Genomic DNA, 16,251 nt, shown 5'->3' with positions numbered 1-16,251 from the left:
TTTTTAGAAATTATTTAAATATAGATCAATGCCACTGCTCTGATAGGCACTGATCTATTCTCTACCGAAATCGCGTTTTACAATTTTTTTCAAATTTTGAAAATTAAATTATTCCCTTTCAATGACAGGGAACAATAGATACCAATGCAGCTATTTGCTCGAGGCAATACTTATTTATTAACTAGCTGATGCCCGCAGCTTCACCCGCGTGGATTTAGGTTTCTAAAAATCCCGTGGGAACTTTTGATTTTCCAGGACAAAAGTAGCCTATCCGTAATAGCCCGTCCCCGGGATGCAACGCATTTCTGTACCACGTAAAAAACATCTAAACGGATGATCCTTTAAAAATCCCGAGGGATCACCAGGATTTAGGAATGCAATTCCTTACAGCATCATATAAACACAATTTAAAAATATACAAAAAGTTTTAATCTATCTTTAAGAAAAAATAGCGAGTATTAAAAATACCTAGTATTGAGAAGTGATAGTCGCACTACAATTTCAGGTAAATCGTAAATAATCCGATAACAATTGCTAAGCAAACAAGCGTTACGTCCGTTCTCGGAGAGGCCTCGGCCGATACTAATTTCCTAGTTCAATTTACTATTGCTTGTTGCACGGTTTTGTAGTGTGTTTCAAGATTATTTTTTGGAAACAAATATTAATTAAATTTAAATATTTTTTTTGTTTATATTGCAAATATGTTCTTCTTTAATGAGTACTTAGTTTTATTTATAAATGAAGAAAAATAACCCACCTAAATGACAGTTTTATATGTCTGTAGTTTTATGAAATTATGACTTTTTTGTTTGAATTTTTATAATGTAAAAAATGCCAAACGAAAGATTTGGTTCTGTCATCTTATTAGTTCAGGACCTTTTCTTTGGTAAATATATCTCTTTGTGAGAATCGACCAAGTAACTTTTGATGTAGTGAACGTCAAAGATGACACGAAATCCAAAATTCAGTAATAGTCTTTTGGTATTTTAGGCAATAAAAGATAAACTATGAATAAATTGCAAAATGTTGTCTGTCAATTTAATAAAACAGGAAATATTCTACAAAGTAGTATATACATGTTTTACATAAATGCAGTGTTTAATAAAATATAGGGGGGCAAAATGGCTTAAGAATAGCTCATGCCGGTTCAACACTCTTAAGTATAAAAAGAATTGTACAAAATAAAAAACCGGTCAAGTGCGAGTCGGACTCGCACACGAAGAGTTCCGTGTCAAGTACAAGAAATACATATTATTTTTTATAATTTTTTTTTTAATTTTCATTGCAGCCATTTTGTAATTTTTATTATTTGCTGTTAGATATTACACCGGCAACAAAAATACACATTCCGTGAAAATTTCAACTCTCTACCGATTACGGTTCATGAGATACAACCCGCTAACAGACAGATGGGTTGGATACTAAGTTACGTACAACTACTACTACATAGGCACCCTTCGGGTACGAAACCAAAATAAAGTAATTTACCGGCCAAATCGATTTCAGGCCAAAGACGAAACTAGTTTATGTTAGCTCAAACCGGTTTCTCCTACGCGTGTCAGAATATAGTACCAGTAGTTTAGCCCAGGACAATCTCGTTCGGCCTAGCAAGTAGCCTACCTATTCTCTGACGATTAATCATAATAATAATTTTGAATTTATTAATGTTGAATGAATTGTAATAAAAAAAAGAATATTATATATTTATAATGAAATGACAAGATTGTATTCATGACTGTGTTATTGTATTATTGCATGCCGTAAGGTAGCATTTGGCAGAACCTAACAAAAGTATTAAGATCTATCCAACCCAAATTCGCAATAAAGATAATTGATTGATAGATTGAACAGGTATGTAGTGAAGTGTCTTTATTAATGTCAGGGCATCCCATGCAGATGTGGCACCCAGATCCTCCAAGATACACTACACAACGCACACTACTCACTGTCAGTTGTAGACCTTATGTCCTGAGCATTCTCCGGTGGCGGGTGGTCCGGTGCGGCTCACGAACATTATACAGGCTTTTCACCTGAAGCAGCGTGAGTTCTCATATGTTTCATTACACTGGCCAGGTCGACATGTCATGCACACTAGCTATACACCATCAAGTTTACTGGACGTCGCTTCAAGTCGGTCTACAGGAATATGGCTTATCACCGTGTGGGTTCCCATGTGCCTCACTAGATGGGTATTGCTTGCACATTTGTAACTACATAACTTACATGAGAAAGGTTTTATACCAGTGTGGGTTCTCATGTGTTTTACTAGATTGCTATTTTGTGAACATTTGTAATCGCATATCTTACAGGAATATGGCTTTTCACCAGTGTGGATTCTCATGTGCGTCACTAAAGTGCTATTATATCCAAATTTGTAATTGCATATCTTACAGGAATATGGCTTGTCACCAGTGTGAGTTCTCATGTGCGTCACTAGATGGCTATTTCGTGCACATTTGTAACTACATAACTTACACAAGAATGGTTTTATACCAGTGTGAGTTCTCATGTGCTTCACTAGATCACTATTTGATGTACATTTGTAATCGCATAACTTACAGGAATGTGGCTTTTCATCAGTGTGGATTCTCATGTGCATCACTAAAGTGCTATTTTGTGCACATTTGTAATCGCATATCTTACAGGAATATGGCTTTTCACCAGTGTGAGTTCGCATGTGCGTCACTAGATGGCTATTTTGTGCAAATTTTGAATTACATATTTTACACATGAAGGGTTTTATACCAGTGTGAGTTCTCATGTGCGTCACTAGATTGCTATTTTGAGCACATTTGTAACTACATAACTCACATGAGAAAGGTTTTATACCAGTGTGGGTTCTCATATGCGTCACTAGATGGGTATTTCGTGCACATTTGTAATCGCATACCTTACAGGAATATGGCTTTTCACCAGTGTGGGTTCTCATGTGCGTCACAAGATAGCTGTTTGTTATACATTTGTAACTACACAACTTACATGAGAAAGGTTTTATACGAGCGTGGGTTCTCATGTGCGCCACTAGATCGCTATTTTGTGCACATTTGTAATCGCATATCTTACACGTGAAGGGTTTTACACCAGTGTGGGTTCTCATATGCTGCTTCAAAACACTTTGACATTTACATGTGTACTGGCAAATCTTGCAATTGATCCGTCTTACTTCAGTGTGAGTCATCATGTGTTTAACTAAGTTACTTTTTCGTTTACACACTTTTCGACAAATATCACAGATACACCCGCTTACTTCAGTGTGTGAACTATTTTGCGACGAAGATTTTACATTGACAACATTTTTCAAACAATCAGCTTTACTTTGTACAGTTTTTGATACAATTACTTTTACTGTTTCATTGCCTGGATCAACGTATTCAGCTGTAGGGACTTCATTCTGAATATTTTGACTTACAGACGAACTAACAGTTTTTTCGTCACTTGGTACAACTTTCTTAGAAAAAACATCATATAGTTTGACAAAACAATCTGTTAATCTTTCGTATCGGCAACTGACGGTTGTATCGGCTTCTTCAGTTGGCGGTACTTTTATTTCGTTACTTGTCGCAGCAAGAGGACTGACTGAAACAAAACATTTTGTCCATTTCTTTGTTCATAAATATGTAAAATGTAAAATGATAAATAATGCTGTATCTTACCTAAGGTCTGAGCAGAATGTGCAGGACTGGGGCCTGCCTGCCTGTGAAATAATCAGAATGTATCCAGAGCGTCTTTGACATCCTAGGAAAGTGGAGTACCCTAGTGATACAGTGGTACCCATGAGACTGGGAAAGAAACAAGGGCTAGCAGCAAAGACGTTGGGAGGACGAGTTGAAACTAACAGTACCTTCAGTATAAAATTTACTTCTCAACAATTTTGATAGTATTCGAGATTCGATACAAAATAGCGTCAAAGTAAAATGGTCCTAAAGATTTAAAGTCAAAAATTCAATACCATTGATTATAATTTCGCAACGTTATCGCTTGGAGTGCTGACTGTAAATATATGTACAAACTTGAGCATTAATACAAGGGCCCTTTTACTTTAATGCTAAAGTTTTTCTACTCTCAAATACTGTCAATGTTGGTGAGAAATAAAATCATGTACTGAGGGTACAGCTGGTCCATTCTGGAGAAGGCCGGCACAGGAGCGAAAGCACTGGCGAGAGTTGGAGGAGGCCCTTACCGCGAGGCACTTAAGAGTTTCAAAACAAAGCAGCGATAGCTTAGTGGTCAAGACATCTCCTCCTTAATTCGGGAAGTTGGGGGTTTGATCCCGGTCACCTCAATTTTTTCAGAGATGTGTGTGTTTTTAGCACTTGCTTTAATGGTGAAGGAAAACATCGTGAGCAGACCAACATGCCTGAGAGTTCCCCATAATATACGCTCAAAGGTGTTTGAAGTCTGCCAATCCACACTTGGCCAACGTGCTGACTATGGCTAAACACCTCATTCTGAGAGGAGACCCATGCTCACTAGTGAAGTGGCGATGGGTCGATAATATTCTGAACTAAACGCTATTTTTATCTAGAGTGTAATGGGAAGGGAAGCCACTAGCCAGCATGGATATACAGGATTGGATTTAGCAGGTTAGGCAGAAAGGAACGAGTATATAGTGCTTTCTGATACTAGCATGAGTGTATTCTTACTGTTAGGTACTTGAACTATACATTATTGATACTGGTGGGTATACTGACTTGTTCTCAGTGAGGAGTGAAGAGTATGAAGAGCTAGAGCTCACAGCTGTATGAGGCTTGCATACTTGTGACGTCTCACATTCACCATCATCGTCACTGTTCTGCCAAATACAAAAAAAAAATTGTGCCTGTAACCTTAACGAACAATGAGGAACTTTCCAGCGAACGTTCCATAAAATTATTATAGATGTCTCTGAATGCATAGCTCGCCGCCCTTTAGATTGTTTTTAGGTCATGTCAATCAATGATATAATATGTTGAGTAACTGTTTGGTCTATGGACATATTCCTATGTCAGCCATTCGCCAGTTTTTCGTTTTTATTTCTTTGTGCTATACATCGAAACTTTGGATTCTGATTACCCTTGCATATGAAGATCTGGTTAGACAGCTGGATACCGATGGTTAGACCGAATGACATGACCTAAGAAAACAATCTAAACAATCTTTTATGGAACGTTTTCTGGAAAGTTCCTCATTGAAGAATAACTGGACACGAGGGATTCCATTAAGGTTCCGTATCTCTGGCGAAAATAAGCAATCCTTGTAGGATCACTTCGTTGTCTGTCTGTCTGTCTGTAGTATCTGTCAAGATACATCAAGGGAATCACAACCTACAGGGTACTTCCCGTTGACCTAGATTCATAAAATTTGGCATGTAACAATGTCTTAAACCTATGGCACTAAATACTTGGTACCACCTCAATAAAAGATGGCAACCTCAAACCTCTAATTAGTGGCCATTTTCAGCACAAGTGCCGTATGAACGTAACTTCCTTCCAATAAAAAGATATGAATTACTCTCAAGCAACCTCTCAAGTCACGCCTAAAGAAATTTGGCTTCAAAGATTCATTCCCCTTCACTAATAAACAAGTTATTATACAAACTTATCAAGTTGATGAAAGTTCTTAACAGTGCAGTAGGTACTATCTCACCTCGGCACTTGTATGTCGCATGTATGCCTGTTTCATCTTGAGAGCTTTGTAAAGATCTTCATCCATTGCTTTTTCTTCCATCATAATGCTATAATCAGATATGTTTTCATCATTACAAGTTACAAACTCATCTTTGACAGTGTCTGCAATATTGTGATCTTCATTTATCACTCCTGTGTCCTCATCAACCGACATAGAGTCATCACTTCCTTCAGTTTTTACTAGAACTTGGTGGCCTGTTTCCTCTAATTCGGTTTGGTTGTCTTCTGAGGGCTGTTCTAATATGTATAAGTTGCAGTGGTCAGGGCCTAACGTTGTCACCACCATATTACTCTTTAGTTGGTGTTTCGTGCTATTTAACATTTCGATGTGTCGTCTTGTTATCTGTAAAGAGACAAGTAAAATCAATGTGTACAGCAGTACAAGGACATATAAACAATGCAAGTTTATTACAAATAAGTTCAGAATATGTATTAAGTACTCACTAATTCATGTTTGTTAATTAAGTCCATCATCAGTGCACGGGCTCTCAAGCTCTTTTCTCTAAATCTGCTAAAGTTAGTCAATCTCTGAGCACATTGTACACAAAGTGTTTGTTTTAGGTTTCCTTGATCACACAACTGAAACAATACATAGTTAAACTAATTGAACATTCCTTAAATAATCCTTGTTTGTTCCTACACTGCACTGGTATCAGATTTATCAAAAGCATTTGACAGTGTTCAGTGTGGTAGGTAGAATCTAGGGAATTAACTTTAAAATACGTAGTTTTACCCTGTGTATGTATATCTTATTTCCTACAGAAAACCTAAAATATTTAGACAATTTATTTATTTTATAGTTATTCACGAATACTATGGTATAGTTTTAAATTTCATACATTTCCTAGGAACATTTAGGAATTCAATAGAATGCCTACACAATGTAATGCCTATGTATTGGTAAGCAATAAAAATAACATGACAAAAGAACTTACAGGATATCCGGTTAACTTTTCATATGCTTCATACAGATTATATTTGTTCATTAGCAACAGCTTGCTGTCAGTGTCAAGGCATATCATGCAAACCTGTAAATATACTACTAGTTACTTATACACTTCAGATTCAAAACAATGCTGCAACAGGTTTTGTAGACAAGTAAAGGTTACGGTAACTAGAAAAGAGCTGATAACTTTCAAACGGCTGAACCGAATTTCTTGGACTAAGGCTAAGAAATTCGGCCACGTCAAACTTATAACACCCCTCTTTTTGGGTTGGGGGTTAAAAAGACAAATTCAGACCCAATATGTCTTAGTTTATCTTAGTTTTCCTTCTTTAGCCACACCTGATCTGAGTTAGTTCATCATCAAAGTCAAAGTCAAAATCATTTATTCAAAGTAGGTACAATTGTACTCCTTTTGATGGTCGAAATTGTTAAACTTGTACGATATAGTGGTGATAATTAATTAGGTTACTTAAAAATGCATCATACAAATACATCATAATGATTAATCCATCACCAGCCCACTACTGAGCACAGGTCTCTACTCAGAATGAGAGGGGTTTAGATGTAGTCAGCCTACATAACATGATATTATGAGTTACCTGCACCATGGAAGGAATAGCTCTAGTACGAATTTGCCTTAAGCCACTTTCTGTTTCATAAATGTCATCATTTAGAAAATGCTTTGAGCAGACCACCGCAGTGTCTGGTAGATTGTCTTGTTTGCCGAGAGCTTTGAGCCAAGTAGCACGGAGATGCATTTTACTGGGGAAACTGGAAATCACCTTTCATGTTAAGTATACACAACAAACCTGTACCATAGTGATTTATATTTTACACAGTAGAACCACCTCAATACTCATATTTTATACAACAAATAAGTATTCCAAACTAATATTATAAATCTGAAAGTGAGTCTGTCAGTCTGTCTGCTAGATCTTCATGGTCCATCTGTTAAACAGATTTTAACAAAATTCGATAGTGAGATATCATTCCTGGGAAAAACATCGGCTACTTTAAATCATAGAAAAATCAAACAGTTAACACTGGATATTTAAAAACATAAATCAACGCGGCGAAGTTAAGGGCATCATCTAGTCAGTTATATTTCAAGGACCAACACACACACACACATTTATAACTCCTTAAAAGCTCTTGCTTTGCTGCAAGTGGGCTGCAGGACAGTGTTTCAATGACCACCAGCGCCACTAGCTGATCTGTACTGACTAGTTGACTCCTGTTCAGACCGGCTCAGACCAGCAGTCTGCAGACAGCACTGAACTGACTGAGACAATAGATAGTTTGACATTCTCTAGTTTGACAAGTGAGAACTCTGCTAACCTTTTAACTAAGAGGGCGTTAACTCAAATACACTCACCCATGAAAACTAATTCCTTCTGCCTGTGATTTAGATATAATTGTCCGAAGCATTTTGGCAGAAAGGCACGCAACACCGCATTTTCAATGCTTGTTTGGCCTTGAGTTACAACCCTCAACAAATCATCGGAGCCGAAGAGCATCGACCAGAAAATAAGATTGGGAGGCAACTGGTAAACTAACTTAGCACTTAGTAGGTACCTAATAAAGCATCGACCAATTATAAGTACCTAAAGTAAATAACTAGTTTAGTATGTACCTAATAACTCTAATTTTCTTTCTAACAAAGAATTCAAAGAGTACCTATAGTCACTACGAGAATATGTTTGATTTTTAAAACTGGTTTTACGGCTCTGGGTTCTAGCCCTTTTAAACCCGGTAGAATATGATTTCTTAAATCATAGAGTAAGTAAATTAATTAATAGCATATATATCATGTTATTGGCCTTTGTTTGTTGTTGGTTTAAGCGCCTTTGTTTTATTCTGACACAAGTTGGCACTTCAGTGCTGTTTCACCTGGAGGTAAGTGATGATGCAGTCTAAGATCGAAGCTTGTAACAGCAGTTTCATCAGCATCACCGAAACGCTACTCGCTTGACGTCCCGACTTTGCCGGTAGTGCGATAACTAGCCACGGCCGGAGCCTCCACCCAGCTCAGACTAGAGACAATTTAGACATTATAAATTCCCATATTGCCTCTGCCGGGAATCAAACCCGGGTCCTCCAACTTATTACACACGTATCATTTCCAGTGCTTATTACTGCGCCAGGGATATAGCTTGCCTTTGCCGATAGGGTTGCAATCAGGCACGGACAGTCTTCCACCGGAACAGACCTGAGCCAATATCGCAACTCTACATCCCCAAGTTACCCCAGTGGGTAATCGTACCAGGTCCTTCCCCTAATAAAATCACAGCGCTTACCACTACACCGGGAGCTCGTCAAACCTTTACAAAACAAGGATAGGTTAGGTAAGGACTACCTAAATAATATGTCAAAAATAATACACAGGTTCAATTGTTATACTTTAATTACCATGACACATATAAAAAGAATACATAACTGTCTAAAAAGAATTGTGCAAAATAAAAAACCGGTCAAGTGCGAGTCGGACTCGCACACGAAGAGTTCCGTGTCAAGTACAAGAAATAGATATTATTTTTTATAATTATTTTTTTTAATTTACACTGCAGCCATTTTGAAATTTTTATTAGGTATTTGCTGTTAGATATTACACCGGCAATAAAAATACAAAATTTCAACTCTCTACCTATTACGGTTCATGAGATACAACCCGCTAACAGACAGATGGGTTGGATACTAAGTTACATACACTACTACTACATTGGCACGCTTCGGGTACGAAACCGTAATAAAGTAATTAATTTACTGGCCAAATCGATTTCAGGCCAAAGACAAAACTAGTTTATGTTAGCTCAAACCGGTTTCTCCTACGCGTGTCAGAATATAGTACCAGTAGTTTAGCCCAGGACAATCTCGTTCGGCCTAACAAGTAGCCTAACTATTCTCTGACGATAATAATTTCTAATTCATTAATGTTGAATGAATTGTAATAAAAAAAGAATGTTATATATTTATAATGAAATGACAAGATTGTACTCACGACTGTGTTATTGTATTATTGCATGCCGTAAGGTAGAATTTGGCAGAACCTAACAAAAGTATTAAGATCTGTAAACTAACCTAAATTCGCAATAAAGATAATTGATAGATTGAACAGGTATGTAGTGAAGTGTCTTTATTAATGTCAGGACATCCCATGCGGGCGTGGCACCCAGATCCTCCAAGATACACTACACTAACGCACACTGCTCACTGTCAGTTGTAGACCTTATGTCCTGAGCATTCTCCGGTGGTGGGTGGTCCGGTGCGGCTCACGAACATTATACAGGCTTTTCACCTGAAGCAGCGCGAGTTCTCATAATATGTTTCATTACGCTGGCCAAGTCGACATGTCATGCACACTAGCTACACACCGTCAAGTTTACTGGACGTCGCTTCAAGTCGGTCTACAGGAATATCACCAGTGTGGGTTCTCATGTGCTTCACTAGATTGCTATTTGATGTACATTTGTAATCGCATACCTTACAGAGATATGGCTTTTCACCAGTGTGGATTCTCATGTGCGTCACTAAAGTACTATTTTGTCCACATTTGTAATTGCATATCTTACAGGAATATGGCTTTTCACCAGTGTGAGTTCTCATGTGCTTCACTAGATCACTATTTGATGTACATTTGTAATCGCATACCTTACAGGAATATGGCTTTTCACCAGTGTGAGTTCTCATGTGCGTCACTAAAGTGCTATTTCTTGCACATTTGTAATTGCATATCTTACAGGAATATGGCTTTTCACCAGTGTGGGTTCTCATGTGCCTCACTAGATGGCTATTTCTTGCACATTTGTAACTACATAACTCACACGAGAAAGGTTTTATACCAGTGTGAGTTCTCATGTGCGACACTAGATCACTATTTGATGTAAATTTGTAATCGCATACCTTACAGGAATATGGCTTTTCACCAGTGTGGGTTCTCATGTGCTTCACTAAAGTGCTATTTTGTGCACCTTTGTAATCGCATATCTTACAGGAATATGGCTTTTCACCAGTGTGGATTCTCATGTGCGTCACTAAAGTGTTATTTTGTCCACATTTGTAATTGCATATCTTACAGGAATATGGCTTGTCACCAGTGTGGGTTCTCATGTGCCTCACTAGATGGCTATTTTGTGCACATTTGTTATCGCATATCTTACAGCAATATGGTTTATCACCAGCGTGGGTTCTCATGTGCTGCTTCAAAACGCTTTGAAATTTACATGTGTACTGGCAAATCTTACAACTAATCCGTCTTACTTCAGTGTGAGCCTTTATGTGTTTAACTAAGTTTCTTTTTCGTATACACACTTTTCGACAAATATCACAGATAAACCTGCTTACTTCAGTGTTTGAACTGTTTAGCGACGAAGATTGTACATTGACAACATTTTTCAAACAATCAGCTTGTCTTTGTACAGTTTTTGATACAATTACTTTTACTGTTTCATTGCCTGGTTCAACATATTCTGTTGTAGGGTATGACCTAACAGTGTTTTCCTCACTTGGTATAACTTTCTTAGAGAAAATATCATATAGTTTGACAAAACAATCTGTTAATCTTTCATATCGGCAACTGGCGGTTGTATCGGCTTCTTCAGTTGACGGTGCTTTTATTTCGTTACTTGTTGCGGGAAGAGGAGCAACTGAAACAAAACTTTTTGTCTCATTCCTTGTTTATAAATGTTCAAAATGTAAAATGATAAATAATGCTATATCTTACCCAAGGTCTGAGCAGAATGTGCAGAAGGGCTGGGGCCTGCCTGCCTGTGAAATAATCAGAATGTATCTAGAGCGTCTTTGACATCCGAGGAAAGTGAAGTACCCTAGTGATACAGTGGTACCCATGAGACGGGGAAAGAAACAAGGGCTAGCAGCAAAGACGTTGGGAGGACGAGTTGAAACTAGCAGTACCTTCAGTATAAAATTTACTTCTCAACAATTTTGATAGCATTCGAGATTCGATACAAAATAGCGTCAAAGTAAAATGGTCCTAAAGATTTAAAGTCAAAAATTCAGTACCATTTATTTTAATTTCGCAACGTTACCGCTTGGAGTGCTGACTGTAAATATATGAACAAACTTGAGCATTAATACAAGGCAATTAAGGGCCCTTTTACTTTAATGCTAAAGTTTTTCGACTCTCAAATACTGTCAATGTTGGTGAGAAGTAAAATCTTTTTTTTTTTTTCCTTAAATCTGGCTTTACTCTGATTAGCCAATGTCAAGTTTGTGATATTTTCAAGTTATTGAATTTATACAAGTATGGACTCCGTCTGCGCCGGCGCTCGCCGACATACGCGCGGCGCCCCTTTAGAGCGCTTCCCAGTCAGTTCCACCACCAAAAAACACCAACTAACACAAAAACCAGCCACTCTTAACAAAAAAAAAAAAACACTCCAAACAAGCACAGCACGCGCGCCAGCAAACGCCATCGCAGACGAAGTCCAAAGTAAAATCTTATACTGAGGGTACAGCTGGTCCATTCTGGAGAAGGCCGGCACAGGAGCGAAAGCACTGGCGAGAGTTGGAGGAGGCCTTTGCCGCGAGGCACTTAAGAGTTTCAAAACAAAGCAGCTATCGCTGCTAGTGGTCGTCTACTCCTTAATTCGGGAAGTTGGGGGTTTGATCCCGGACACCTCAATTTTTTCAGAGATGTGTGTGTTTTTTAGCACTTGCTTTAATGGTGAAGGAAAACATCGTGAGCAGACCAACATGCCTGAGAGTTCCCCATAATATACGCTCAAAGGTGTGTGAAGTCTGCCAATCCGCACTTAGCCAACGTGTGGTAGATTATGGCTAAACACCTCAATCTGAGAGGAGACCCGTGCTCACTAGTGATTGGTTAATAACATTCTGAACTAAACGCTATTTTTATCTAGAGTGTAATGGGAAGGGAAGCCACTAGCTAGCATGTAGCTGTACTGGATATAGCAGGTTAGGCAGAAAGAAAAGAGTATAGTGCTTTCTGATACTAGCACAAGTGTATTCTTACTGTTACTTGAACTATACCTACTAATGATACATGATACTGGTGGGTATACTGACTTGTTCTCAGTGAGGAGTGAAGAGTGTGAAGAGCTAGAGCTCACAGCTGTATGAGACTTGCATACTTGTGACGTCTCACATTCACCATCATCATCACTGTTCTGCCAAATACAAAAAAAAATTGTGCCTGTAACCTTAACGCACAATGAACTTTCCATAAAATTATTATAGATGTCTCTGAATGCATAGCTCGCCGCGAAAGGCTGAAAAATACTATCTGTGCCCTTTGGATTGTTTTTAGGTCATGTCAATCAATGATATAATATGTCGAGTAACTGTTTGGTCTATGGACATATTCGTACGTCAGCCATTCGTCAGTTTTTCGTTTTTATTTATTTGTGCTATACATCGAAACTTTGGATTCTGATTACCCTTGCATATGAAGATCTGGTTAGACAGCTGGATACCGATGGTTAGACCGAATGACATGACCTAAGAAAACAATCTAAACAATCTTTTATGGAACGTTTTCTGGAAAGTTCCTCATTGAAGAATAACTGGACACGAGGGATTCCATTAAGGTTCCGTATCTCTGGCGAAAATAAGCAATCCTTGTAGGATCACTTCGTTGTCTGTCTGTCTGTCTGTAGTATCTGTCAAGATACATCAAGGGAATCACAACCTACAGGGTACTTCCCGTTGACCTAGATTCATAAAATTTGGCATGTAACAATGTCTTAAAACCTATGGCACTAAATACTTGGTACCACCTCAATAAAAGATGGCAACCTCAAACCTCTAATTAGTGGCCTTTTCAGCACAAGTGACGTATGAACGTAACTTCCTTCTAATAAAGAGATATGAATTACTCTCAAGCAACCTCTCAAGTCACGCCTAAAGAAATTTGGCTTCAAAGATTCATTCCCCTTCACTAATAAACAAGTTATTATACAAACTTATCAAGTTGATGAAAGTTCTTAACAGTGCAGTTACAGTGGTACTATCTCACCTCGGCACTTGTATGTCGCATGTATGCCTGTTTCATCTTGAGAGCTTTGTAAAGATCTTCATCCATTGCTTTTTCTTCCATCATAATGCTATAATCAGATATGTTTTCATCGTTACAAGTTACAAACTCATCTTTGACAGTGTCTGCAATATTGTGATCTTCATTTATCACTCCTGTGTCCTCATCAACCGACATAGAGTCATCACTCCCTTCAGTTTTTACTAGAACTTGGTAGCCTGTTTCCTCTAATTCGGTTTGGTTGTCTTCTGAGGGGTGTTCTAATATGTATAAGTTGCAGTGGTCAGGGCCTAACGTTGTCACCACCATATTACTCTTTAGTTGGTGTTTCGTGCTATTTATCATTTCGATGTGTCGTCTTGTTATCTGTAAAGAGACAAGTTAAATCAATGTGTACAGTACAAGGACATATAAACAATGCAAGTTTATTACAAATAAGTTCAGAATATGTATTAAGTACTCACTAATTCATGTTTGTTAATTAAGTCCATCATCAGTGCACGGGCTCTCAAGCTCTTTTCTCTAAATCTGCTAAAGTTAGTCAATCTCTGAGCACATTGTACACAAAGTGTTTGTTTTAGGTTTCCTTGATCACACAACTGAAACAATACATAGTTAAACTAATTGAACATTCCTTAAATAATCCTTGTTTGTTCCTACACTGCACTGGTATCAGATTTATCAAAAGCATTTGACAGTGTTCAGTGTGGTAGGTAGAATCTAGGGAATTAACTTTAAAATACGTAGTTTTACCCTGTGTATGTATATCTCATTTCCTACAGAAAACCTAAAATATTTAGACAATTTATTTATTTTATAGTTATTCACGAATACTATGGTATAGTCTTAAATTTCATACATTTCCTAGGAACATTTAGGAATTCTATAGAATGCCTACACAATGTAATGCCTATGTATTGGTAAGCAATAAAAATAACATGACAAAAGAACTTACAGGATATCCAGTTAACTTTTCATATGCTTCATACAGATTATATTTGTTCATTAGCAACAGCTTGCTGTCAGTGTCAAGGCATATCATGCAAACCTGTAAATATACTACTAGTTACTTCTACACTTCAGATTCCAAACAATGCTGCAACAGGTTTTGTAGACAAGTAAAGGTTACGGTAACTAGAAAAGAGCTGATAACTTTCAAACGGCTGAACCGAATTTCTTGGACTAAGGCTAAGAAATTCGGCCACGTCAAACTTATAACACCCCTCTTTTTGGGTTGGGGGTTAAAAAGACAAATTCAGACCCAATATGTCTTAGTTTATCTTAGTTTTCCTTCTTTAGCCACACCTGATCTGAGTTAGTTCATCATCAAAGTCAAAGTCAAAATCATTTATTCAAAGTAGGTACAATTGTACTCCTTTTGATGGTCGAAATTGTTAAACTTGTACGATATAGTGGTGATAATTAATTAGGTTACTTAAAAATGCATCATACAAATACATCATAATGATTAATCCATCACCAGCCCACTACTGAGCACAGGTCTCTACTCAGAATGAGAGGGGTTTAGATGTAGTCAGCCTACATAACATGATATTATGAGTTACCTGCACCATGGAAGGAATAGCTCTAGTACGAATTTGCCTTAAGCCACTTTCTGTTTCATAAATGTCATCATTTAGAAAATGCTTTGAGCAGACCACCGCAGTGTCTGGTAGATTGTCTTGTTTGCCGAGAGCTTTGAGCCAAGTAGCACGGAGATGCATTTTACTGGGGAAACTGGAAATCACCTTTCATGTTAAGTATACACAACAAACCTGTACCATAGTGATTTATATTTTACACAGTAGAACCACCTCAATACTCATATTTTATACAACAAATAAGTATTCCAAACTAATATTATAAATCTGAAAGTGAGTCTGTCAGTCTGTCTGCTAGATCTTCATGGTCCATCTGTTAAATAGATTTTAACAAAATTCTGTACTGAGATATCATTCCAGGGAAAAACATCGGCTACTTTAAATCATAGAAAAATCAAACAGTTAACACTGGATATTTAAAAACATAAATCAACGCGGCGAAGTTAAGGGCATCATCTAGTCAGTTATATTTCAAGGACCTACACACACACACACACACACACACACACACACACACACACACACACACATTGATAACTCCTTGAAAGTTCTTGCTTTGCTGCAAGTGGGCTGCAGGACAGTGTTTCAATGACCACCAGCGCTACTAGCTGATTTGTACTGACTTATGACTAGCAAAGAGAATATAATAATCACTACGTTTTTAATGACTAGTTAATTCCTGTTCAGACCGGCTCAGACCAGCAGTCTGCAGACAGCACTGAACTGACTGAGACAATAAATAGTTTGACATTCTCTAGTTTGACAAGTGAGAACTCTGCTAAGGTTATGACCTTTTAACTACGACCGCGTCAACTCAAATACACTCACCCATGAAAACTAATTCCTTCTGCCTCTGATTTAGATATATTGTCCGAAGTATTTTGGCAGAAAGGCACACAACACCGCATTTTTTCAATGCTTGTTTGGCTTTGAGTTTATATATGGTTTATATCTATCATATATCGCTGTACCCACGGTGCTTTCGCTTCGAACAAAACTATGGAAGTATGAACTGATATAGTTCGT

The 16,251-nt window shown here is 37.7% G+C and overlaps 1 protein-coding gene and 1 long non-coding RNA gene across 3 annotated transcripts in view; both read right to left on the bottom strand.

The window, feature by feature from the left end:
• LOC123879614 (zinc finger protein 271-like) overlaps nucleotides 1-16,251 on the bottom strand; it is a 36,710-nt gene that overhangs the window by 12,674 nt on the left and 7,785 nt on the right. Inside the window, exons 2-9 of one of the 2 annotated variants that reach the window (XM_045927404.1) lie at nucleotides 16,054-16,196; nucleotides 15,190-15,361; nucleotides 14,580-14,672; nucleotides 14,089-14,223; nucleotides 13,607-13,990; nucleotides 12,658-12,758; nucleotides 11,333-11,376; nucleotides 10,300-11,255 (exon numbers count right to left, since the gene is read on the bottom strand). In XM_045927404.1, coding sequence (XP_045783360.1) covers nucleotides 10,300-11,255; nucleotides 11,333-11,376; nucleotides 12,658-12,758; nucleotides 13,607-13,990; nucleotides 14,089-14,223; nucleotides 14,580-14,672; nucleotides 15,190-15,361; nucleotides 16,054-16,133 — 1,965 coding nt within the window. In that variant the 5' untranslated portion in view covers nucleotides 16,134-16,196. The remainder of the gene's footprint in view (nucleotides 1-10,299; nucleotides 11,256-11,332; nucleotides 11,377-12,657; nucleotides 12,759-13,606; nucleotides 13,991-14,088; nucleotides 14,224-14,579; nucleotides 14,673-15,189; nucleotides 15,362-16,053; nucleotides 16,197-16,251) is intronic. The other variant, XM_045927406.1, reaches the window with a different exon arrangement.
• Nucleotides 3,932-4,480, bottom strand: LOC123879628. The gene is made up of 3 exons (XR_006799049.1): nucleotides 4,471-4,480; nucleotides 4,422-4,424; nucleotides 3,932-4,113 (listed from the first exon to the last, which is right to left on the bottom strand). It is a non-coding gene; the product is annotated as an uncharacterized LOC123879628 (long non-coding RNA).

The sequence above is a fragment of the Maniola jurtina genome, chromosome 28, assembly GCF_905333055.1.
Source record: "Maniola jurtina chromosome 28, ilManJurt1.1, whole genome shotgun sequence".
Taxonomy (NCBI): domain Eukaryota; kingdom Metazoa; phylum Arthropoda; class Insecta; order Lepidoptera; family Nymphalidae; genus Maniola; species Maniola jurtina.
The sequence above is the reverse complement of the archived record's forward strand: the minus strand, read 5'-3'. Positions and strand labels throughout refer to the sequence as shown.